This window comes from Mirounga leonina, unplaced genomic scaffold, assembly GCF_011800145.1.
Source record: "Mirounga leonina isolate KUSES-001 unplaced genomic scaffold, KU_Mleo_1.0 Mir_152, whole genome shotgun sequence".
Classification (NCBI taxonomy): Eukaryota; Metazoa; Chordata; class Mammalia; order Carnivora; family Phocidae; genus Mirounga; species Mirounga leonina.
Genome location: NW_023270380.1, coordinates 20,052,654 through 20,078,316, shown reverse-complemented (window position 1 = coordinate 20,078,316; position 25,663 = coordinate 20,052,654). Strand labels below are relative to the sequence as shown.

At 57.8% G+C, this 25,663-nt stretch overlaps 1 protein-coding gene across 2 annotated transcripts in view; it reads right to left on the bottom strand.

Annotated features, from left to right (window-relative positions):
- CNIH3 (cornichon family AMPA receptor auxiliary protein 3) overlaps positions 1–25,663 on the bottom strand; it is a 232,413-nt gene that overhangs the window by 28,977 nt on the left and 177,773 nt on the right. The window contains exons 1-2 of one of the 2 annotated variants that reach the window (XM_035008663.1): positions 4,469–5,572; positions 1,633–1,745 (exon numbers count right to left, since the gene is read on the bottom strand). In XM_035008663.1, the coding sequence (XP_034864554.1) occupies positions 1,633–1,703 (71 nt within the window). In that variant the 5' untranslated portion in view covers positions 1,704–1,745; positions 4,469–5,572. Of the gene's footprint in view, positions 1–1,632; positions 1,746–4,468; positions 5,573–25,663 lie in introns of those variants that run through there. The other variant, XM_035008662.1, reaches the window with a different exon arrangement.

The following is a 25,663-nucleotide window of genomic DNA, read 5'->3' as shown; positions in this document are numbered from 1 at the left end:
CAGCACCCCCCAACCTGCAGACTTCGCCCCCTAACCTGCAGACTTCGCCATACCCCCCAGCCTGCAGACTTTGCCCCCTAACCTGCAGACTTTGCCACGCCCCCCAACCTGCAGACTTCACCCCCTCACCTGCAGAGTTCGCAGTGCCCCTCTGCCGGTCTAACTTACCCGTTTGTTCTCTGCATGCCTGCGTGTATTCCTCATGTCCGCTAAGAACCTACTTCCCTCTGCCACCGGGGTGCACGCTCCTTGAAGGTAAAGATTCTATCTCACATCCACGTTGGGATCCCCTGCAATGCCTAGCATGGGGCGTGTCTCCCATGTTTGCTAGATGAAGGAGTGTGTGCTCCCGCCGTGACAAATGCAGGCTACGTTTCACAGTAAAATAACAGTGAAGAGATGTTTGCGGGACGGAAGCTCGGGGAGCAAGGGGTCGGGGTGGTCGATTCACCTGCACAGCTGTCTTCTTTACCTTGGTTCCCCCTTCCTACGTCCTAGGTCCAGACAGTGACCGTATTTTACTAAAAGCCCAAATCACGTGACCTGATGCATAGTCTTGACAGAGAATAGAATATTTAAAATCAGAACTGTCCCAGAAAATCCAGCCCATCTCGCAGGTGCTTTTTTATTAAGATACAGTTCAGGGCGCCTGGGTGGCTCAGTCTGTTGAGTGTCTGACTTGGTTTTGGCTCAGGTCGTGATCTCAGGGTCATGAGATAGAGCCCTGGGTCAGGCTCCATGCTGGGGGCAGAGCCTGCTTGGAGTTCTCCCTCTGCCCCCCTCTCTCCCTCTCTAGGATAAATAAATAAATCTTTTTTCCAAAAAAAAAGATATAATTCACATACCAGAAAATTCACCTTCTTAAAGTTTACAATGCAGGGATTGTTAGCATGTTCATAGAGTTGTCAACGGTCAGCTCTATCTAGTTCAGAACACGGTCACACCCAAAGAAGACCCGTCCCCGTCAGCCGTCCCCCGTCCCCATCCCCCGTCCCTGTCTGCCATCCCCGTCAGCTGTCCCCCACCCACCCCGTCCCTGTCTGCCATCCCCCGTCCCTGTCCACCATCCCCCACCCCCGTCCCCCGTCCCCATCCCCATCAGCCATCCCCCATCCCCTGTCCCCATCCCCTGTCCCCATCCCCTCCCTCCCAGCCCGTGGCAACCACCCACCTACTTCCCTTCTCCTCAGAGTTGTCCATTCTGGACCTTTCACATAAATAGCCTCTTGTGACCAGCTTCTTTCCCTTGTTGTGTTTTCAAGGCTCATCCATGTCTCAGCGCGTGTCAGTATGTCATGGCCTTTTACTACCAAATCATGCACCCTTGCAAGGACATGCCGTGTTTTGTTTATCCATTGCTCTGTTAGCACCAATCTGGATTGTTTCCATTTGGGGACGATTGTGAATCCTGCTGCAGGGGCTCTTAACACCGATCCGGGAGGGAGGGAGCCGGTAAGAAGGGCCGCCGTCTGGGAGTGGCTTGGGAAGAAGGCCGCAGAGAACAGGTCTCCGAAGGGCAGGGAAGAGAGGGAGGCATGGTCGGGCGGCCGGTCTGTTTGGGGGACAGTGTCCCTGAGGGCCGGCCGCCCACGCAGAAAGGAGGGAGCCCAGAGCAGTCCCAGGCAGACTCACCTCCAGAAGTGATAGAAAAGTAGAGGGACGTTCAGCCCCAGGGTGAGCCACTCCTGAGCGCACAGGAACATGATGCAGAATAGGCTGTGGATGGAGTATTCCGGAAGCACCAGCTGCAGGGGAGCAGAGACATAGGCCTGTGTCAGCGGGAGGGAGTTACTCCATTGTCCCACAGGCCATGCTGGCGACCCCGAGGCCGCCCCTACACCGTGGTCCAGCTCTGCTCCGTTCTCCTCATCGGGGTCCTGGAGCCATGCTTCATACCCAAGTCTAACGGACACAGGCTCTCAGCACCTACTTACTGGAACGGGGCCCTTGCTTCTGGGGGTAACCCCTGCGTGGTCACGGAAGGCGGGAGGAGACACCCCCAGAGAGTCTCCACGGTTCTGTAACTGCCCTGCTCCTGGCTTCCCGGTCCCTCCGTACCCTCCTACACAAACTCACAAAGCTACAGCAAACAGGTGTATCTGTTTCAAATGGAGGCAGGCCGGGGAAGCATCGAGAAACAGCACCTCGCCTAATGTGGGTGGCCTGGGGAGGGGGGAGAATGACCGGCAGTGACGAAGGAGGAGAGGCCAGCCCGGACCAGAAATAGGCCAAAGCTGGGGGACCAGCAGGAAGACCGAGTCCCCCAGCCCCCAGAGAAGCCACGCGGGGGTTAATGGTAAAAAGAGCTTCAAGTCATGAACTCCCCAGGGTGTTTAACAGAAATCAAAGTTGTAACAGAGATCACAGCAGCTGTAAAGGAGAAACTGGTGCCCAGACCAGTGAAGACACTCCAAGTTGGAGAGGGAAGTCACCCTCCTCTCCCTCACATAGGCCCACGTACGCAGCACGTATGCTGCTAGAAAAATCCAGCCAGCCATGGGGGCTCGTCTCTAATGCCGCCTCCTAAGGGAAGCCGAGCCCAGACCACCCACCCCGCACCCCACGGCCCCTGCGGCCCCAGGCCCACAGCGTGCTCCCTGACCTCCCCGCTGAGTCAGCGCCCTCCTCCCTCCCCCAACACACCCCCCCACCGCCCACGATGTCTCTTCTCAGCCGGCGTGCAAAGCTCTTTGCACTTAGTAGAGGCTGAGTGAGCACGAGATACACTGAGCTGACCAGGGACATGGGTCCGCGGCACAGCCGGCTGGTGTGAGGGCCCCAGCCTGCGCTCACCCACCAGGCCTTCTGTGGGCGGGAACAGACGGCCTCACACTGTCCCATCTGGGTACCGCCCACAACTCTGGGCTCCCTCATCCCTCCCTTTGGTCTCGGGGGTTGGCTGCCCCAGATGACCATGCACAGGGAGACGCGCATTAAAAATACACGCATGCAGGGCGCCTGGGTGGCTCAGTTGGTTAAGCGACTGCCTTCGGCTCAGGTCATGATCCTGGAGTCCAGGGATCAAGTCCCACATCAGGTTCCCTGCTCAGCAGGCAGTCTGCTTCTCCCTCTGACCCTCCTTCCTCTCATGCTCTGTCTCTCATTCTCTCTCTTGCAAATAAATAAAATCTTAAAAAAAAAAAAAAAAACACGCATGTGAGGCACGCGTGCAAGAGATGCATTCTGTAAGCAAGCGGCGCCTTCCTGACTCGCGTCTGCTTGAGAACAAACACGTCGACCCACGCGGATCGAGGAGCCCTGGAACCCGGCTCACAGGGCCACTCCATGGCCCCGGGGCACCGTCGGCACAGCCAGCCTGGGGGCCAACAGAGCTGGGTTTGCCCCTCTCCCCCCAGTGTCGGCCCATCTCACGAGCACGGCCAGCGTGGCGGGGCTGGGGGACCGTGGGGCCATCTCAGTCCTCCCCATGCAGCAGCTGGACTGGACGCACCCTCTTCTCTGAGCTCACCTGTTACATACAGATCGCCCAACCCCTGACCCCCGGGCAAACCCTCGACCCCAAGCCACCCTCCGCACTGGAGAACGTTGGGTTTTCCCAGGAAAAGCTGCCAGATAGCACCGATCTCATTCTTCCCCCCACAACGCACAGAGGAGCTGGCTCACACAGGTGTGGTCTGTGCAAGTCGCTGGTCTCACTGCGAGTGTCACTGTGCCCCGCTCGCGGAGCTCAATGCGCTGCATACGTGGCCCATGCAGATCCCACGGAGCTTGACAGGGGGATGGAGGGACGCTGGGGAGGACGAGGAGACCTCGCCACACAGGGAAGCCAGAGGCCCGAATTCGGGGACTGGAGCCGGGGGCACAGCAGAGAGTCGGCAGGAGCTAATGGGGGGGGGGGGGGGTCCCAGCACAAGACGCCTGCAAGGGCCACTAACTCACCACGTGGTGGAACGGAGGCCGGCCTGACGCAAGCCAAGCCGGGGCAGAGGTGAGTTAACGCCCGGCTGCCAGGACCTAGCGCTGAGCCCAGCTCGCACACTTGCCCAGGAAGACCTCACCGATTTCACCACGCCCCAACTTCTTTGGTCACTCCACCTGTCCTGACTCCCTGCCCAGGCCCTGGGCCTCACCTCCTCGTCCTGGCGGACATTTCCACCTGGATACTTCCCGACCACCACGTGCTGAAAACCCCCGTTCCTCCAGCCCCTGCAAACCCACCTGCTCCAACTCCAGTCTGCTTCCAAATCTTGCCATTTCTCCTCCACACCCACTTGTGGTGGTTTTTCCCTTTGCCCCAGTACTGCCCCCACTGGTCTGGACCCCTGCACCCCTTCCCACGGCCAGGGCAAGAACTTTCTGGCAGGTTTCTGTCCTTGCACGCAGTCATGTCTCCCCGCACACGCCCCTGGGCTCGGCTCCCGAATCCACAAACTTGATCTCCCAGCCATTTTACATGTGTTCAAAGTGGTTTAACTGCATTTACAGGTCTTCCCGTTCGCTGGTGTACCCATTCATTCCTGGCGCTGGCCCACAAAGATCAGCGGACTGGTAGCCTGTGGATTCGGGGAGCCAGATACAATGATGCCGCCCTTTGTCTTCACCTCGGGACGCCGGAACGCTCTCCCAGCCCGCACAGCGGGGGATGTGGGACGATCACACGATGGGACCCCCGAGACAGGCGGAGGGGAAGACAGTGAGGATCATGCCCGCCGCACGGCTGCACACCTGCTCCCGCCCCCCACCACACATCCCCAGCGGACGGGCTCGCCGAGCCACTGGTAGAAGCGTGCCTGGGACCAGACATCCCGAGAGCCACATGGAAAGCCACGGGGAAGGTCCCAGGGCTGAGTGCAGCTTGCAGGGAGGGGCAGCTGTGAGACCCAGTCTCCACGGACTCAGACAATAAGCTTTTCAGCTGTGACCGTGTTGGACTAAAACTATTAGCCCGCTATCTCCAAGTGTTCTGTAAGTTCTGGCGGCCACATAATGACCTCTCTGTGGTGCTGAGCATGCTGGGTCTTCACTCCCTCATCCGTAAACACCAGCATTGATGACCTACCAGCGAGGCTGCTGGGGGACACAGCTTCTCCCGCAGAGGAGGCTGCTCTCAGAGGTGGAGCAGTGTTGAAGGGGGAGGTGCGTTGTCTGATGAATGGGACCATCACTACCACTAATAATCACACACCCCTAATCCCAGTCTCGGGTAGGTCCCTTGTTGCTCTTACCCAGAACCGATTTTGGTTTCCTGATTCTCCACCCAGTCTCCTCTGAACCGCAACCCCATCCCTGCGAAAACCAAGCTCCCGGCTTCCCCAAGTGGGGAGAGAAACCAAACCTGCCTCTCCAACCGGGAAAACCCAGGCCCTGCCTGTTTTCAAGGACACTGTACAAGGACATCCTGTGTCTATCTGCCCCAGGGACAATCGGTGTGAAAAGAAAGGATAATGTCCTTTTGTCTGATTCCCCAAACCAGGAGCCCTCCTGGGATGAGCAGGGAGGAGGCAATTTTCTCGTAAGCGTCCAGGTGGAGACACCTGCTCGCAGGTCCCCAGGTGAATAATCGCACCCCTGGTTCACCTCAGGGGAGGGGCGGTGGGAAGGAGGGAAAGAAAGGTCGCTTACCTGGGAAGCTGAGATTTCGCTGAACTGGAAGACGAGGAGAAGAGCATCCCAAGCACTGGCAGGAAACCCTCTTCTGAGTCCCTCCGCTCCAGAGGCCACTTTCTCTGTAGTCGCTCTGGGCAGAGGGCTCCTGGAGGGCAGCCGGGCAAGAGCCAGGCCAGCTGCAGACGGGGCGGGCGGTGCGGCCCCCTGCAGGCCTCAGAGGGCATCATTAGCAGAGACCCCGACGGCTGGGCTTGTGGTTGGGCTGAGCGCTGCCCATTTCGTGGTGCCAGCCAGTTGAAGCGTTCGACCTCCTGGAATGTGCACTGATGTTCATCAAATACTCTAAGGGGTGAGCGGATGACTCTGGTACATAAGCACTCGGCCCAGAGTCACCTCGTCTAGAACCGTAACTTGAAAAGCCAACATTAACCAGTCTCATGCGTGCTGAGGCCTGTCCCCAGGAACCCCGGGTCTGGCTCTGAGCCCCGCACAGCCAGCAGCAGTCCTGGGCGCCTAGGCCGAGTGTGGCTGTCCCTTGTCAGGGTCAGGGTCAGGCCTGCGTGGCTGATCCTGGGGACTGGGCCCTGCCTCCAGGGAAGCCAGTCCCCGATCATTTCCCTGTGGGCCTGTTCTGAACACCAGGAACCCCAGGAGAATGGGAAGCAGACATCAAGAGAAGGACTTGCCTGCCTGGGTCCCAGCACGTGAGGACAGAAGGATTTGCCTTCCCTGGGGAGGCTGGTGGTCAGTGAGGGCACGGAGGTGGCCCAGGAGCCAAGAAGCATGGTTTCCAGCCCCCCACGTTCCAGCCCCATGGGGCCCTCCCCCCCCCCCGTCCTTCCCCCTCCCTCCCTGAGCACATTTCATCCAAACGGGAGTATCTGCGGCCTTCTTGCCCACCCACACGGACTCACTTCTCTGCAACAGAGGCTCAGGGAGAGAAAGTGGGGAGCTATCCCACACCCCCCTGCCCACTGCACCTGGCTCCCCAGTGTGTGGACAGCCCAGCTCACAGCTCAGCCCGGAGGCCCCGGCTGGGAGCTGCTGGGCGCTGACCGAGCTGTGCCACCTGTCGTACGTGCTCCGGACGCTCACGCGGCCACCTCGGGCTCCCCCCAACCCTGCCCCGGCCCCCAGAGCCACTGGTCCTTCCTGCGATGACTGCCCCTGGGACCAGCTCCCAGCCTGACTGGTGGCCGTCGGCTTGGGCACCTCTGGCCCTGCTGCCACTGCCCGTGGGCCCTGACCGCCAGCCGTACCACCTGCTGGGGACACCAGCCAAATGGGCCCCCCCGCCGATCCAGGAGGGAAGTGTGCGTGCCCAACCCCTCAAGGAAGAAGGTTCCTTCCATCCGAAATCATAGGGGTCTCGGCTCTGTTTCTGGAGGAGAGGGAAGCTGGGAACAGACGGGACAGAATGGGCTTTGCTAACGGCTCCCCTCCCCTCCCCCAGCCCACTTCCTTAAGCAGCTCAAACCTCACGTACTTCCGAATCAGCTGGGGGTGTTGCTAAAACACACGGGGCTGGGGCCCACCCCCAGAGGTTCAGATTTCGTAGGTCTGGGCGGGGGGCGGGGTTCCTAACCAGATCCCAGGAACCTGCCAGGAACACATGATGCTCCCAGGACCAGCATCACCAGCATCGCCTGGGAGCTTGTGAGAAATGCAGAACTGGGACCCCACTCCAGACCTCCAGACGTGTGGAACCAGAACCAGAACCTGCAGATCCCCAGGGGATCTACATGCACATTCAAGTTTGCGAAAGGGCCCCTCAGCACTGACTCCCAAAATAGGGTCCGCCAGCCCCCTGCAACAGAATGCCTGGGGCGCGCAGGTTAAAATGCAGATTTCTCAGTTCTACACCAGTCTACCCAGATACTCTGCGGGCCAGCCCAGGTGATTTTGTTAAACATTTGAGCTAAGATTCATAGACCCAGGGCTTGAAGAGGACCCAAGGCAGAGGCTTCCTTTCTGAAAACCGGGGGTCTCGGTCCTCACCCCCAACCCCCAGCGGGACTGTGACCGTCCTACCCTCACGGACTCCAGTCCTGGGCAGGCAGCCTTCACAGATAAGAGCAATGTGTCCGGCTCCCGGCTGCCCCAGCCTCTGGCATGCAGGAGAACACTCTGGAAACAACCCCCGCGTTGGCCCTGGTATCTTCCAGGGATGGGGGCCAGCGACCCCAGCATCCTTCAGCACCCAAACCCCTAGCCTCCCATACCGCGACTCTACCTTTTCCCAGCAGGCTACCCAACCCCCAAACCCAGCTCCTTCCCCCTGTCTCTGACCTTCCTTGTGTCCCAGTGGGCTTTCCAGATTTGGGAGGTGCCTGGTTCCTTTTAGGACCAAGCTCTGGCCCTGCCCCGCCCACACCTCCCAACCTGCCTTTTGTCACCGTTTTCATGCAGCTTCCAGGCACACTTGAATTTCAAACGCCTCTCTACCACTTCCTCACGCTGTTACCAAGTACCCAAGAGCCCGGTGAGGGGGAGGGGAGAATAAACACCCTCTCTCAAATAATGCCACATTTTCAAAGGGACAGAATTCTCTTACAACCAGCCCGCCGGCGGGAATCCAGAGAGATCTGAAGTCACACTTGGCCACCCACTCCTTCACTCCTTTTCTTTAAGCCAGGGATGGTGGGAGTAGGAACTGGGGTCAGGATACAGGGAGTGATTAGGCAAAAGCTCAGACTGTGGAGAGGAGAGATGCCAACGGGAGGGAATGTTCTAGAAGAAGGGCAGAAGGGCAAGGGTTTCACAAGCCTGCCTGCTGGTGCTGAAGAGCCCATTTACGCACTCAGCAGATCCGTATTGTGAGCACTAGCCAGGTGTGAACGCCGAGCAGTCCGGTGAGCAGAGACCGCGGTGCGAGTGTGCACGGCGCGTGGAGTCTGGAGCACCACCGGACACGAGCCGAAGCACAGCGTGCAAGCAGCTCGATTCAGGAGGAGGGGAGACATGACACACGTGTTCTGAATGCGCTCCTTGGAGGGAACTCAGCTGAGGTCCGGAGGACGCTGCTCTGGGGAAGGTGGAGTGTCCGGGCAAAGGGCATCCCCACGGGGCACTGGTGTCTGCCTTCACTGTGGCTTGAGACAGTCACGTCCTGGAATGATATAACCTACAAATCTCCTGTGGAGATGACATGGAGCCCGGAAATCCTTCGTACCAGCTTCTTACAGCCGCGAGACGGCAAGGAATGGCCGTGGTGATCTCTCCTGACCGGGGAAGGCCACAGGACAGCTAGGGGGCTTCTGCCCTATGTTGCCCTCAGCCCGGAGTGGAAAATCAGGCACACGGTGGGTGAATCAGTTTCCAGGTCGGAGTCACCGTCCTAAAGCCCCACAGAATCTAGGCTTGGAGGCCAGCCGTGCCCACCCATGCTGCCCTCCCAGGCCCGCGTGATGGCAAGGAGCTCCAGCTCTCCTCCGGACTCCCGGTCCCATCCACGGGAGGCTTCTGTCCCCAAATCTCTCGTGAACAGGCACCACAGACAGTTTCTTAATAGAGCAAACCTGGTAGCAGCCTGGGGCCTGAGCAGCACCATCAGCTCCCAAAGGAGAGCCTTCTCCAGGATAAAGACAGATGATTATCCCACTTAACAGCTCTCAAGTGTGTTAATTACCTATTACCTCCGGCTGCTTGGAGACTTTTTGCTCAAAACAAGCAAAGGAGGGTGAGCTGAACCGGAGAACAAGTACGGGTAGCTGGGGAAGAAGAGCTGTCAGTCCTATTTGCTGAGTGCCCACCGGCCTCTGGACCCAGAGCCCTCAGGCAAGATGGGACCGGTGAGCACCACCCTCCAGAGTGCCCGGCACAGGGCGGTCGGAGTTCAAGCACACGTGACCCCTGATCAACACGGGTCGAACGACCCAGGTCCACTGAGACGTGGATTTCTTACAGCACAGGACGGTAGAGGTATTTTCTCTTCTTAATGGCATTTTCTCTAGCTCACTTTACTGCAAGAATACAGTATATAATCTGACAGATCTCACGAAGGGTTGCCGCCCCTCCCCCCCCCCCCCCCACGCCAGTCAAGAGTCAACTGTATACACAAGTGTGTTTTCCAAAGTCTGGCAAAGGCGGAGAGTAGCTGGATTGTGCCACACTTCACTGGGAATTTGATTTAGCAAGTTCACATTCTGGAGAAAAGGCAAAAGAATATTGTAATTGGCTTCCAGGAAGGGCTCGAGTTGGCTGTCTCGGCAAAAACAGTATTCGATTCCGGAACAAGAGCCAGGCTCTAGGCCTGCCCGTCCAGTGCCAGAACCTTGGGCCTGCTGTTTAAGGTTGATGGGCTCAGTTTCTCCATCTATAAAATGGGGATAAGAATGGCACCGACGAGAAGAGGCACTTGACCCCACGCTCCCGCGCCTCTGCGGTTCGTGTCAGCTCAAGTACTCCATCTACTTCGTAAAAAGCAGCAATTAAAGTCTCTTGAAAATCAAACCAACGTGTCTTCCCTTTCCTCTCAGTCCATTTCTAGTGCTTGCAAATTTTTTAGATCCTCTCCCTCCGTGCATTTCTGTCCCCAGAAATGCCATCATTGTCCGTGTCACCGTTAGCCGCTCTGGAGTCCTAAACTCTCTGCTTCTCAGGAGTGATGTCACCCCTCCTGAGTCGTGCACCTGTCTGTGCCCTTGGCGTGTCCATGTGTGTCTCTGTGGGTCTCTCCATACAGCTCTACCAGCACAGCACCTGGTAAGCGTTGGCAAACTCACCACTCACTCAGTCAACAAGCATGCGCTGAGGGCCTCCCCGCGAGGCTCAAACACGGGGACAGGCGCTGGAGGGGCCCATCGGCGAGCACCAGGCTCCGGCATCCCCGGGCAGGTGCGAGGGACCCTGGCGAACAACAGAAGGTGCACCACACTTAGTGGTAAGCAAGCCTGAAAAACGGGCAGTGGGGAAACCGAGGCAGGCGCGCAGCCCAGCCGCAGAAACAGGACACACCGTGGCCAGTGCCAGCGTCTGCCACCTGTCACGGGAGCGGCGCCCCCCCCCCCCGACTGGCCGGCCCCCTCAGCCCGGCTCCCAGCCCACTTTCAGCGGGAGCCACAGAGATGTTTCTGAAACAGAAGTTAGTTCGTGTCACCTCTCTGCTCCACCCTGCCAAGCTTCCCCGCTGCTTCTAGAACAGGACCTCTCCCTATGATGACCTCCACGGCCCTGTGACCCGGCCTCCCTGCCCTCCTGACCCCCTGCCCCACATCGCTCCGTTGCCTGCTCACTCAAGCCAGACTCAGCCCCTTGATGATCCTCACACCCAGCCTGCCTGTCGCTACCTCAGGGCCTTAGCACGCACCGTCGCCCTGACCTCCTCATCCGGGAATGCACGCACAGTCACCTCAAAGCAGCCTGCCCTCTGGGCCCGCTGTTGTTCTGTTTGACTTGCTCTAAGTGCTTCACAGCACTTACCATCACTGTCTGAACATTGTCAATCACACATCTGTTTACTTGTTTACTACCTGTCGCACATGTAGGATGCTCACAACTCCCTCCCCGGTGCCCGGACCCGCGGCTGACACGCGGTGCCACTCGGTGCTGAGTGAACGGTCAGTGTGCACACAAACGCAGTGATCAGCACCCCAAGCTGATTGCTCAGTGCGAAACCTGCACAGCCATCTCCCAAGACTGACACATGGCGCTGACTCCATGATCACTCAGCAAGCCTCGGGGTCAGCGGTCTGCCCCCCACACCCCCAGACGGGAGCCCCAGCTCCGGCCAGTCCTTTACGGCACCTGCGGTGTGTCCCCAGGGGGGTGAGTAAAGCAGAATGACTGCAGACTCAGTCACAGCTCAGCAACTAGAGCTCGGAGCGTCCAGGGCGGCGGGTGAGGCCCGGCCATGAGACCAGGAGAGGTGAGCAGAAACTTCCGTGACTACTACTCATTCACTCAACACACGCCGTATTCAGGGTCCATGTGCTGGGGGGAGGGGGTACAGAAGCGAAAGAGCATCATCGGTCTGAGGGAAGCTTCCCTCCTGGTGTGGAACACGTGCTGGGAAAGGGAAGAACGTGATCCCGGGAGCCACAAAACAGTGGCCAGGGGTCTGGGGTCTGGGAGGGCTGCCCTGGGGGAGAAGGGTCATCTTCTGGCCTCACTCCTTCTCCGGAGGGTCCGGGCAAGAGACGGTGGCGGTCAGGACAGGATGGGCAGAAGGAACGGAGCCAAGCGATGGGCTTGAAGGATGCGTAAGGGTCCCAGCTGGTCACCGAGAGCCAGCGGGAGGAGAGGACAGAGCCATCACTCCCAAGCCCTGCACAGCGGGCATGGGCGCATGCACAGGGCAGCCCTGGAAGGGGAGGTGTTCTGGGGGCCACAGGCCAGTGTCTCAAGTGTCTGTGGGACAGCTGGGCGCCAGGGTCGGTCCTCACCACAGGGACCTGGAGGCTGAGGAAACGAGGCAAAGGAAATTCGGACTGCCTGGTGGAGGGCGCTGAGCGGAGGAGGCAGGGAACAGCGCCCAGTGTGCGGAGGGACGAGGAGAGTGGAAGAACCCGGGAGGCTAAGGAAGGGCGGCGTGGGGCCCAAGGCAGCAGAGGCAGGCATCGGGACCGGCAAGTTCACGTTGGAGGAGAAGTGACGCTGTTTTCGGCAGGGAGGAAACGCAGGCTGGCCTGGGGCACCAAAGTCCCCGCCGCGTCCCCGCCCTTAGCCACTCAGTCTGCGAAGGGCAAGCCTGGGAACACACAGGGGCCCAGGGCCTTCGTCCTCGGGTTTGCTTTTGTGAAGGCACCTGAGCATCACAGATGACGCGGTGACCGACCTGTCCTGCCCCTCACCTCGCTGGTGACACGGATCCCTGCATGGCCAGGGGCACCAAGCGCCAGGCAGCGGCTTCCAGGTGACTTTCCGGAATGCAAACAGTCCGGGCACAGGTTGGGAACAGCGCGTGCTCTCGGGGGTTAGACCGGCGGCCACTAGTCCCCGAGAGCCGTGGGACGCCCCTGAGGCTGGCGCATCACTGCCCCGCAGCCAGTGCCCCTCTCCATCCACTTGTGCTGTGGATCTGGGGGCCCACCCGCCACACCAGGGCTCCAAGGCCCTGCGGCTCCCACCCTCCTCCAGTGTGGGGGCCCAAGTGGCCCGGGGGTGCAGCCCCCCTCCCTCCACCATGCAGCTGCCCTGCTCCTGTGAAGCAAGGGTGCTCCCTGCAGATAGCAGGAAACGCCTCCTCCAGCTCCCAGAACCTTCCGCGTCGTCCCCGGGGCCACATGAGGAGTTTGTAACAACGAGGCAGCTCTCGGTGACTCTCAGGAGTGGGGGTCAGAAGTACATGCTCTTGTGAAGCTGTTTCGATGGAAAACTCAGGAAGAGCGCCACTGAATGGCAGGGCTACCGGGGCCATCCCGTGCCCCCAACCCCCCCGCAGTGGGTTTCTGGATGCGGCTGTGACCTCAAGGAGCCCAGGCCTCATAGAGGCTGCTCGGGAGTGACAGGACATGAACGCGAGGTGCTACGGGCCAGTTGACAGGGGAGATGCGAGCCTGGGCACATTTGCTCGTGGGGGCAAACAGCTCCCGCCTGGCTCCTTTCCTTCCAGAAAGCCTGACTACACGCATCTATGTGGGATGACGGTGATTTCTGCCGAGTAGGAGCTGAAGCTCAGAGAAGCACCAGGAAATTGACCCCGACCCCATACGGCCCCTCGGTGCCTCCGCGGGGCTGCAGCCCTGGTCCCGGATCCCAGCAGCGTTGCGGGCCCCCAGGGGAGCCGCAGACCTGCACACAGCCCGTGCAGGGGGGCAGCGCACACAAGCGGGGCAAGGCCAGAGCTGGGACGTCGGCAGTGCCATCAGAACTGGCCGCGGGCGGGGCTGTGATCATTGGAAGCACATGCGCCCCCAGCCGTGACGGTTCGGTTCTGTGTTTGGCTTTTCGGTAAAACCAGAGACACATTCTGGAAGACACCGTGCAGTGATTCGGTTCCGAATCCTCCACTGCGGAGGAAGGAAGGTGTGTGTCCTGCCGGTGAGCACGCCATGCACCCTGATGACAACGGTGCTAGAAGGTGGCGTCTCTTCGAGGAGCTTTAGGAGTTTGGTGACTCGGTTAGAGTAGTCGGCGCCAGCCTGTCGGTCGGGGCACAGCCCAGACACGGTGCAGCAGCTGGAAAAGTCTACCGAGTTTGGAAACAGGACAAAGCGTTCCGGAGTTTTCAAGGTGGTTGCTAGAGCAACCCCAGTGACCAGATTCCAAAACATTCTATTTTTAAGGCACCAGTTGATCATCAGAGAGCCAGAAGCGAAACACCGGGATAATAAGGTTCACACTGGGCATCCTCATAAGGATGAGCATTTTCTCAAAATGGGAAATAATTCAATCCATGCACAGTATTTTGACCCTGGAAGCAAACAGATTTCAAAGTGACACCCCGGAGGCTGATGACCGCCTGCATTTTACACAGAATACTGAAGTTGAGAGGTCCTCTCTCACTGGGGTCTTCTCTCGACTCCTGGGTGCATCACACGTTCCCTCCAGCCCTCACGCCTCACCCCTTCGAAGGATGTCCCCGCGCATGCGTGCAACACACACTGTGCTGAGACTGTCACAGCTGCACGTGCCCCGTCCTGCCAGGGGCTCCAGAGGCTGGACACTTGCAGATGCCACCCTGCCTTCAGGAAGAGGACGATCCAGAAGACAGATGCACAAACACAACCAGGGCGGTGGGAGATCCCGTGCTGACTGCAGGGTCCCCAGCACGATTACACATCAGAATCCTCAGCTAGATCTGTATTGAAACGCAGATTCCCAAGCCCCACTCCGGAATTTCCAGAGGGTGGGGCCCCGGAGTCTGTAGTTCAAATGCTGTGCTTGCGACTCTGATGCGCAACCAGGTTTGGAAGCAGCTGATAGGACAGGTGCCGGGGTCGGGGCGGCTGGGCTTCGGGTGAGCCTGGGAAGGCCACGGCTCTCCCACGGAGGGAGCGCTACCTGGCTGGCCCGGGCCGGGGAAAAGCAGGACGAGCACGTGGGACAGGCCCTGGGGAGGGCCGTGAAGGTAGGCAAAGGCCCTGGGATGGGAGGGACACGCACACCAGTGTCGGCAGACATAACCCAGCACGGTTGCGATGGCTGGACCAGCATAAGGTGGCATCTGGTCTCGGAGAAATCAGAGAGCAAACCTGGGTCCTGGTGAGTAAAGAGATAAAACTCTAAGCTGGGAGGCGCTGGGATGGAGGGGGGCAGTGCAGTCGGTTAAGCATCTGACACTTGGTTTTGGCTCAGGTCATGATCTCACAGTCATGGGATCGGGCCCCGAGTCGGGCTCCGCGCTCAGTGCAAAGTCGGCTTCAGATTCTCTCTCCCTCTCTGTCTCTCCCTCTCTCAAATAAATAAATTAATTAATTAATTAATTAATTAATTAATTTAAAAAACCCTCTAAGTTGGTTGCACTAGGAATGAAAAGCAAGAGATAAACGTTATTCACCATTTTTAGATGCAGCTTTATTTCAGAATGGGTTGCAGGTGGCTCACCAATGTGCTAATTGATCATGACGTGTTTATCTCTGTATAGCTGTACTCAGCAATACCTTGGATCATGTGTAATTTATTCGTGTTTTTAAACACTTTTCCTCTGGATTTGTTCCATTTCCTACTTCGGAGAAAATGCAACCTTATAACCACTCATGAGCAGAGTGTGTCCTGGACGGCAGGACAGCAGAGGCGCCACGGAGACTGCGGGGCCCGTGAAAGGAGTCGAACATGTGGACCGGGCTTCACAGAACAACTGTAAGGGATCCGGGAGGATGGAGGAGGCAGAGGGTGCTTCTTGTTTAGTGGATTAGAGAAAGTTTTGTGGAGGGGACAACATCCGAGGTGGGATATAGTATTTTAGCCAACAGAGAACATTCCAGGTGGTGAAATAGTGTAAGAAAAGACACAAAGAAAGGAAATCACTGGGGCGCCTGGGGGCCCAGTCGGTGAAGCGTCTGCCTTCGGCTCAGGTCATGATCCTGGGGTGCTGGGTCCCATATCGGGCTCCCTGCTCCGTGGGGAGCCTGCTTCTCTCTCTCCCTCAGCTCCTCCTCCCTGCTCATGTGCGCACATGCTCTCTCTCAAATAAATACATAAAATTTAAAAAAATTAGAAAGGAAATCACAGGGCAGTCTCACACATTTCTATTCACAGTATTCACAATCCCCGGCGCACAGTAGGCACTCAGTAAATGCTGGGTGAGCAGGGAAGTGTTTGAAAGGAAGTAGATTTCTGTAAGGTGAGGAGAAATCACAGACAGCCTTAGAAGCACTACTAAGTACTGGTCATTTGTGCTCCAACACTGCGGCCCAGAGAAGGCTCTGGGATAAGGCGGTTTTACCTGATCGAGGTTGGCTTAGATCATTGGCACAGGGTGAATCCAGGAGGAGGACCGGAAAACAGACCAAAGGCCAGGGGGTAAAAAAACCGAGCTAGTAAGCTACTGCACCAGTCCAGGCAAAAGAAGAGAGTCTCGGGGGAGGAGGGTTGTAATTCATGAAGCACATGGGAAACAGAACCCACAGACAGAGGACAGGTGTGGTATTAAACCTGAGTGACATGGAAGACAGTGTCTCCCTTATAACCAACATGGGTCACCTGACAGAGCAGGTTGCCAGCCAGCATGTTTACGGCTGAATGAGGGGAGAACTCGGAACCCTTCAACCTCTCTGCACTCCTGCTTCAGCCAATACAGCAGGAGTTCCCACCAGCCATTCCCACATCTCGGGGACGCACTCGGGAGGAAGCCCAGGCCTGACTTCTCTTGCTGCTGTCCCCAAATGGCATCAGCCATTCCCACATCTCGGGGACGCACTCGGGAGGAGGCCCGTGCCTGACTTCTCTTGCTGCTGTCCCCAAATGGCATCAGCCATTCCCACATCTCGGGGACACACTTGGGAGGAAGCCCATGCCTGACTTCTCTTGCTGCTGTGTCCCCAAATGGCACGCTTTCTCTGCCCAGTCCTGCAAGCATGTGGCCCGTGCATGAGGTCCAGGCCTGGAGCCCACCCCCCTTTGGCACTTTCTGTGTCTGTCTGTGCATCTCTCTCTCTGTGTGTGTGTCTGTGTGTGTGTGTGTGTGTCTGTGTGTCTGTCTGTCTCTCTCATACTTGAAGGTACTGGAGTCCCGCCACGACGGTCTATGCAGCTGACCGGTGGGACACTGTATTTTAATCCTCATCTAGACTTTTGTATCTGTTCTCAACTGGTTCAAACCCACAGAGGTGGAGAAGTGTGATTCTTCAGCCCTTCTAACCCCAATGCAAGACGTAGAACCAGGTCCAGGGGCTCAGTAGATGGTCAAGAATGCTTGCCTGGAATTCCAGAGAGAGAGAGCAGGGAGAAGGAATAGTTGGGGGACTGCGGCAAGATGAATGAGGACAGAAGCCCCAGTGCTGGGGAGGAGAGCCCCGAGGAGGCAGAACTTACCCTCAGATGCGCACGGTGCGCAGTGACGGGAGGGCAGGGTGCAGGGGGTCTGAGGAACACACCTCCCATCAGAAGGGTCATCTGCCACCCAACCCCGGCGGATGCTACCTTGAAGAAAATAGCTCTAATATTGCCGGATCTTGTGCATCTTCTCCCAAAAGCAAGCTGAAAATCTGGATTTTTGTGTGAATTTTTCAGATGCTTAAAATATTAAATGGGCTGAAGAAAACAAATTTGCAGTCTGTATGTGACCCACAGGTTGCTGACTGCAACACAGTACAGGACATGAAGAAAACAAGGCCATGGCCAGGACCCAAATGGACACCTGTGTCTTTGGCATGGGGCTGGCGGGGGGGAGGTCAAGGCAGAGGTGTGTGTGCACGGGACAGAGGGAAACTGGAGTGCTCTCTTGCCGGGCGGCCAGAAAGGAGGACGTGACCAGCAGCGTCACACTACAGACCGCCAAGGGGGACGAGAATGAAAGCATCGGGCTATTGGAGTTGGTCATCGAGACGTCACCGGTGACCTTCAAGATATCAGCTTCGTGGAATGACAGGAGTACCTGCCACCTGGCAAGCGATTCTCAGATGAGTAGGAGGGAGTGCAGGCAAGGGTGTTCGTGGCTCTTTCCAGAATCTGGCAACATGAAAGAAGAACCATGTAGGCTGGTAGCACAAAGGTTACCAAGGTCAATGACATTTTTAGGACAAGGAAGACTAGATGTGTTTGAAGAGCCAGAAGGTACTCGGGAAAGAGGGGGCTAGTCCGGACACGCTCCAGAATGAGCTGGAAGGAGACAGAACGGAGGGAGCCCCCAGCAGGGGCAGCCGGCCAGTGCAGCAGGGAGGGGTCCTGAGATAGGACCAGAGACAGGAGGGCGCCAGGCAGAGCAGGACAGAGACAGGGAGCTCAGCACCAGCGCCCCACCTACTCCCAAGAACACGGGGTCACTGCTGGGAAACCTCAGGATAGCTGGGACACTTAGGGAGGCACAGAGAGTTGGGGGCACGTGATGGGGCCGCACGGGCCATGGGGCTGTGGGGGGCCAGCACCAAACCTCAGCACTCCCCTGGAAACTCAGAGGGTGGGGCCGGAGCCTCGGCATTTCATGAAACCGCCAACAGGGCCTCCAACGTGCAGGCGGCGGGAAAACCACTGTCCCGTTTCTTGTCGAGCTGACCTTTGAAACCCCACCCCTCCTGGCCGGCAACTGCTTTTTCTACCTGCTGGCGGTGCCAGGAGATTCTGGGAGCTAATGACCGGGGGGCCTGTGCATCCCACGCAGCCCTGCACTGGGGGCAGGAGGGCAGGGCCAAGGTGCATTGGCCACCAGCCCCGCTGAGCCCCAGCGGCCAGGCCACCAATGCAACATGGCCGAAATGCATTAGTGAACCTGAATAATGAAGCCTGTTTAGCAAAGGGTCTCACACTGGGCTGCACATTAGAATCACCCCAGGGAAGTTTTAAAACTCCCGACACCAAGGATTTATTCCGAACCAATTAAGTCAGAATCCCTGGGGACAGACAGTAGGTCCTAAAATTCCCCAAGTGATTCCAACGTGCAGCCAAGTTTGAAAACCAGTGTCTTCAAGAGCACTTTGCAAGTGTGAGGCCCCACGGTTAATAATTACGTGGCCAGGCGAGGACCACCGTCAGCTCCTGATTTCCTGCTGTCCTCGGGGGTCTTCAGCGGGCAGGCTGCCTCTTCCAAGGATCCCTAAACCAGTTCTTGAGCTAGAAATAGAGTTTCTGACGCAATTTGTTTCTTGAAAGACAGAAGCTCATCTTTTTTTCATGAAGCCTAAACATTCCTAGTATTGTTATGCACGTGAACCACCCCGTGGTTCCGCAGGACCCCCAGCTCTCCCGCCAGCCACGGGCTGGGTCCACACACAGCGCACAGCAGTGTTGAGGCAGAATGAGGCAAGCACCTGCACACCTCCTGCACCCCAATGCGCATGAGCGTGCACACACACGTGCACACACACACGCACACCTCCCTAGTGGTCTGCAGGCTTCCTACATCAGCCACTGATGTGTTCTAACTGTTCCAACTCAGGGTGCACGCTGGACGGCTGTGAGCAGCAGGGTACCCATCATGCCGTGGAAGAGACCAGAGCTCTCGCGTGTGGCTGATACCCCCACCAGGGGTGCGCCTTCCATCGAGCGCGGGGCTATGCCCCCACGGCAGCTGCGTGCATCATGCCAGCGCACACTGCAGGGACGCGGGGCGGGCACCGGGCGGAAGAAGGGAAAGTCCGTATGCTGCAGGATATGAGCGGCACCCCAATGCAGAGGGAGGACACCACTGGACTCCCCCGTGTTTCTGGTCACGAGATAGGGGTGCGTGCACACCGTCTTCTCTCCCGGAAAGAGTGCTGCAAACCGGCCCGGGAGAGAAGGTTCTCTCAAGGGCCGTGCGGGTCCCGCAGGGTCCTCAAGGCTCTGAGAGCCAGCAGGGGACTCTGTGCAAAGGCTAAAGGCAGCTCTGACGAGCAACGTGCTTCTGCAGGACAGGGACAGGGAGCAAGAGGCGGCGGGCGGAAGGAAACCACCTGCAGCTTCCAGCAGGGTCCCCGCGGCCCGTGCACGAGAGGACCCAAGGACGGGGAAGGAAGGAGGATCCTAGTGTCTGCAGGTCTCCCAGCAGCTCTCTGCCTCAGCACCCACCAGCACCACTGGGGGGCTTTTGAAAACATCACTGCCCGTGCCCCCTGGACTAGTTAAGTGAGACTCTGTGCGGGCGTGGTCCCCATATCCAGATTTTAAAAGCTCCCCGGGAAACTCGAATGTGCTGCCAGGACTGGGAAGCTCTGATCGGTGAGAACAACGGCGGACAGCAGGGCAGCCTGTGGGCTCCCCAGGAACATCTGGCCGTGGCGACCGTGATGTGGGGAAACAGGCACCCTGCACACTGCTTGGGGCAGGACACACGGCTTCCACCTTTTGGGAAAATAATCTGGCAACTTTTTCAAGTACAAATTCATATACTCTTCAACCCAACGATTTTCCTCCTGGGCTACAAAGTCACGAAGGTGCTCCCTGCGGGGTTACTGGTAGGGGCCAAACAACACTGAAAACAGACAGAATGTCCACGAATCCGTGCACTGGATAGATTGTGCGTAGGATGGCATATCAGGACGGTTTCTTGTGCAAACTCGTTTTGATTTTGAAGAGAGATCTATAGTAGTGACCTACAGGAGCGTCCATACTGTACAGCATGTGGGGAAGGAACCAGTTGCAAAAGACCAATTTTTCTTCCGTTACTGGGAAGAAGAAACAAGTCAGCTCAGAGTGTGAGTGTGAGTGTGTGCGTGCACACCTGTAGTGTCTGGAAGCATGTGGAAACGTGAGCACAGGGATGCAGGCCCCAGCTGGTGCCGTTAGTTAGGTTAGAGGGTTAGGGACGGAGAAGGACTGGGAGCTCGTTAATAGCTCCTTCACATTAACTTAGCATCAGCATCATTTCTGGTCAGAATGAGGACAGACTACTTTCACAACTAAAACGAACAAGGGAAAACCGAAGAGCGAGCTCCGGGTGAGACTGGCCAGACTGGAGTCCAGGCCTGGGTCACCGGCTGTCTGCCCTCACGACCCTGTGGTGAGGGGGACCCAGGGACACCGCATCGAGCACTTCCTGCCCCAGCCGGCATATTCTCTGCCACGCACAGTAACATAGTACACACGGTCATCACGGAGAAAACGTTCCGTCCGCCTCCAGGGACCAGCCTTCCACGTCCGGGGGGGGCGTGGCCCCTCCGCACGGAGAAGGGACCCAAGCCCCTGTCCTCGCCCCGCGCTGCACGTCACGACCTCTGCGTGCGGCGGCCGTGCTCCATATGATTCCGCCAGCCCCAGGATGGGTCGCGCTGTCCTGCGACCAAGCGACAACTTCTAGACAGGGAAGTGCCCGCAATCACCTGGGAAAGCATACCCTATAAACAAAAACAGTTATAATTCCGTAACTTCAGCCAGCAGCCCTCCTGTGAGAGCGCACATCCCGAACCCAGGTTTGGCGCTGACCCAGGCCTGCTGGGGAGGCAGGAACTGAGCTGATGAGAATGACGGGTGAGCTGGGACTCACCCCGCGGGCACCTGACTCACTGGGCTCAGGGGGCTGGCTCCGCACGCTGCTTCCAGCCAGGGAGCTCCCCATCCCTTTTGCTTGGCTCTTCTCCCCTTGAGAGCAATGGGGCAGTGTTCACAGGTTTTGCTCAGAGTAATTTTGCTTTTCATTCTGATAAACGCACAATAAATCCTACAGAAAGGACCAAGGTCTTGTCCTCGTGTTCGCTGGATTACACCTGTGGATGACGGGATACCGTGAGTAGAATCTGAACCCAGGGGCTCACTACTCCCTCTGTTACTCACCAAGGAGCGAGTCTAGGGAAGCCCAACCCTTTCTCCTCACCACGGGGATGTCGTTTTCATGAAAACCCTTCTCTGGTGCATGGATCCTGTCTCCCCCAATCCATATGTTGAAGTCCTTGGCCCCAGTACCTCAGAACGTGACTGCATTTGGAGAGAGGGTGTTTAAGGTGGTCATTAAGGTAAATGAGGTCATTGCTGGGTTCTGATCCAATATGGCCTGGGTCTTTGTAAGAGGATGCATGAGGACACACAGACGCACAGACAGAGGGACGACCATGTGAGGACATAGGGGAAGGCGGCCGTCGGCAAGGCAAGGGACAGCCTCCAAAGGAACAGACCCGCCTACACTTGATCTTGGACTCCCAGCCTTCCACGACCGTGAGGAAATGAATTTCTGGTGTCTCAGCCGCTTAGATGTCCCAGGCCCCACCAACTAACCCGGGCAGAGGGTGCCACAGCTTCCGACGGCTGTCGTCCAGGCCAACCTGCCCCCCACAGTCTCTCGAAATTGAGAAGACGCTTTGGTCCGGAGCTCTTAGCCTGCGCTGGACTTGGAGGCCGAGGAGCCACTGAGAGGGGCGGCTGTCAGACCAGAGGTGCGCGGGGCCGCAGGCACAGGGGTAAATGCCAGGTGCCCAGGGTGGCGTCCAGGCACCTCTGAGAACCACAATGGCGTGGGACTGTCCTGCGAAATGTGGACATGGAAACATGAGGACTTCTGGAAGGACAGGAGCCTGGGAGTCAGAGCAGGGTGACCCCACATCCGCCACCCGCAGAGCAGGGGCCACGGAGGAACCCCGAGGCTGCCAGCCAAGCGCTCCTGGTTCCGTGCTGCTTGCGGGAGAGTGCCGAGCGGGGGGCCAGGCGCCCAGACCCGCCCGCGCCCACCGCACCGTCTGCTGGGGAAAACCAGCAGGTGCCTGACTTCCCCCTTCCTGCCCCCACTGCCCTCCTCCTCAAGTCCTGACCATCGACCCCTGAGATACTTTATCAATTAACACGAAAAAGCCCACCGTTTGCGTAGCAGTTGGTGTCCCCACCATCAAAAAAGCATCTGATAGCGCGGTGGCGGATGTGAATGTCCAACTCCCCCAGGGAGGGAGACACGGCCCCTCAAACTGTCAGAGGTCCCTCCTGCTGACGTAATCTGAACACATCCCCCGAGGGCAGGAGCCTGGCTAAGTGGCTCCTTTATTTGCTTCCCGCCAGCACACCGGTGGTGCTGACAGGCTCGATGCGGATGCCTTGGGAGCGCTAGCTGTGGTGAGGTCACCGCGGGAAGGCCACAAGAGCAGAGCTGTTCTGGCTGTGGGCTCCGTGCCCACCTCCTGCGCTATAATCAGTGACCATTGTCCTCCACGATTTCATCATCGCTTGACCCATTTGGCAGACACAGAAAGGGAACGGGATGGTTTTTCTGTCCCCTCATAATAATGGCACTTTGCATGTGTAAAGCACATCGCACACATTCAGCACATTTCCCCGTCTATCGCCGAGTCTTATCCGAGTGAAACAAAACTCCATGTGTTTTGTGATTGCGCCATAGAGACAGTTAGGGATCAGAGCCAGTGAAACTCTGTGCTGCAGGAGGACCAATGTCCCAAATCGCTTAAAGAATCACAAATCCCACATAAGTGGCGCATGGAGACAGCACGATAGTGGGGCGGCACAGCCAACCCGTGGGGGCAGACACACCTGGAGCATGGGAATCGATGCAGCTCCAGCCGAGAGCCCCCAGCGAGGCTCGTCTGAGTCCCGGGGGTCTCTCTGTCAATGCGGGCAGGCGCCGGGATTTAACTGTAGAGAGAGGCGGAGACTAGGGAGCTCTAAGGGAGCAAGAGACCATGAGACCTGGGGGATACTGGCACATTCTGTGGCCTAGAAACATGACCCAGAAATGTCTCTTGCTTGTTCAGCAATTGGGCAAAGAGCAAGAATGGATGGAGGGTGAGCATCTGTGTGTTGTGGGGTGGGGCGTGAAAACAGAAGGTTTTACTCCTCATCACACTGTGGGAAAGGGGGCTTCTGGAAGCAAAGCTGCAGCGAGAAAAACAGGCTGTCTGCAGATTCCGTGCAGAGTCCTCCCTGGGGGTGGCCCTCCCTCTCCTCGGAAGCAGGCAGCAGGCACTCACCCCGTGGGTCCAGCACCCACCAGCAAATTACTGCTTTTACTCTGGCACCACTTAGGGAACTTCGGCTCTCTCAATCACACCCTGGGGGCTGGGCAAGCGGAAACCCACCCACCTGCTTTGCCAGAGCCTAGCTTATCCTCCAACTCGGCAATCTGCAGCCTCGCCCCAGGGTTCCCCAATCCTGATGCCCAGGCCGCGTCCCACACCCACGAGATGGAATCTCCCAGGGTGGGGGGGGACCCAGGAGCAGCGTTCTGTAAGCTCCCAGGTGATGCCGATGTGCAGCCAGGTTGAGAACCGGTGCTCAAACCCCACCTGTCACCGCGCTCACCCGCCGGGCAGCGAGGGACGCTCCACGAGACAAAACACCTCACGCCGGTCACTGGCCCCTCCAGTCCCGTCACCTGCCTTAATCCCATGCTCAGCAGAGAGAATTCTGCCACAGCCAAGCTCCTGGTCCCTAATCCATGTAGCTAATTAACATAAAGCAGACACCAGGCTTGGCAATGTGGCGGGGACACAAATTAGGGGGGCATGATCCCTTCCTTCAAAAATACAAATGTGTAAGATGTGTGCAAGCGACTATCCTATAAGGTATTGTGTGGTTGGGGCTTTGAGAGACACTTTGAGGGGCAGGAATTCAGGAAAAAGAAGCAAGATCCCTTTTAGCTGGGTGGAGCATGTGTCCACAGCTCGCTCGCTCGCTCTCACACACGCACACACACACTCCATCCCCTCAGCACAGGCCACAGGGCCACAGACACAGCAGGTGCTGTATGTCCAGCCAAATGAATCAAGTCAGATCAGTGCCCACTGGAACCCGCCAAGCCAACGTCCAGGATGCCTTGGCTCCCCGTCCGGCCCCACGACGCATAGGCTTCTCCGGGTTAACACCACCGCCCCAACCTCTGTGGCTGGGCTCTCCCCCGCCCCCACCTCACGTGGTGCACAGCCTTGGCCCTGTGCCCTGCGCTGGTGGCTCTGCAGACTGACTCCTCCCTGAGGCCAAGATCGGCCCCTTCTCTCTGGAATGAAGCCCCCGATCTTTGGCTGAGTACACAGCCCCCCCAAAGTAAGACCAGCCACGTCCACTTGCCTAAGATCTGGCCAATGAGTTAAGTGGAAGAGGTGTGTGCACCTTCCGGCCCTTCCCCCCCGCCCCCCGGGGCTTGAAGGGACACCGTGGTGTGACACCCCTGCAGACCTCGTGGATGGGCAGGGGGAGCATGGGTCCCCAGATGAGGCCTGGGGCAGAGTCTCCTCCCACTGCACCCTGTTCTGGACAGGCTCCCCAACAGAGCAAGCTCCCTGTGTCCTTCACTGGCAGTGGACCCCACACAGGAGAGGAGAAAGGGGCTACGGGGAAGCAGCCAGTGATTGGGCGACTTCTCAGAGCTGAACTACCGAGTCCAAAAATCCGCCTAGAAGCTCAGGCTGTGAGACAGGCTTTGCCGATGGATGAAGGGAGTGGACCGGCCTCCTTTTCTGGTCCACACGACTGTGGAGACCACAAGGGAAACTGGGTGCTCATCCCTCTTGGTCAGTGGCCTGCAGAGACGGGCCCCTGGTATACAGCAAGAAGCTACGGAAGGCATGGAAAGTTACCGGCTCCCACGGACAGAAACAGCAAGAGAGAAAGGGAGTGAGCATGGGCTCTGGAGCCAGACCCAGGAGCTGGGTGACCTTGAGCAAGGAATTTACCGTCTGCCGGAGGCCATCACGTTACCCACATCACAGAAGATTCCGCTCACGGCAGTCCCAGGGTCCGTGCACAGACCCACTGAGCCTGAACTTCCCAGGATGGGGGGTACATTAGTCAGGGTCCTCCAGAGAAACAGAGCTGACAGGGTGCATGTGAGTGTGTGTGCATGCATGTGAGCACATGTGTGTGCTGTGTGTGCATGTGTGTTTGTGTGTGGGTGCACATACTATGTGAGTGTGTGGTGCATATGAGTGTGCATGGTGTGTGCATGTGTATGTGACTGTGTGCATGTGTTGTGTGTATGAGTGTGCATGGGGTGTGTGTGACTGTGTGTGTGAGTGTGCATGCTGTGTGCATGGTATATGCATGTGTATGTGACTGTGCATGTGCGTGTGTGTATGTGACTGAGTGTGCATGCTGTGTGCATATGTGTGTGCATGGAGTGTGCATATGTGACTGAGTGTGCATGTGTGCG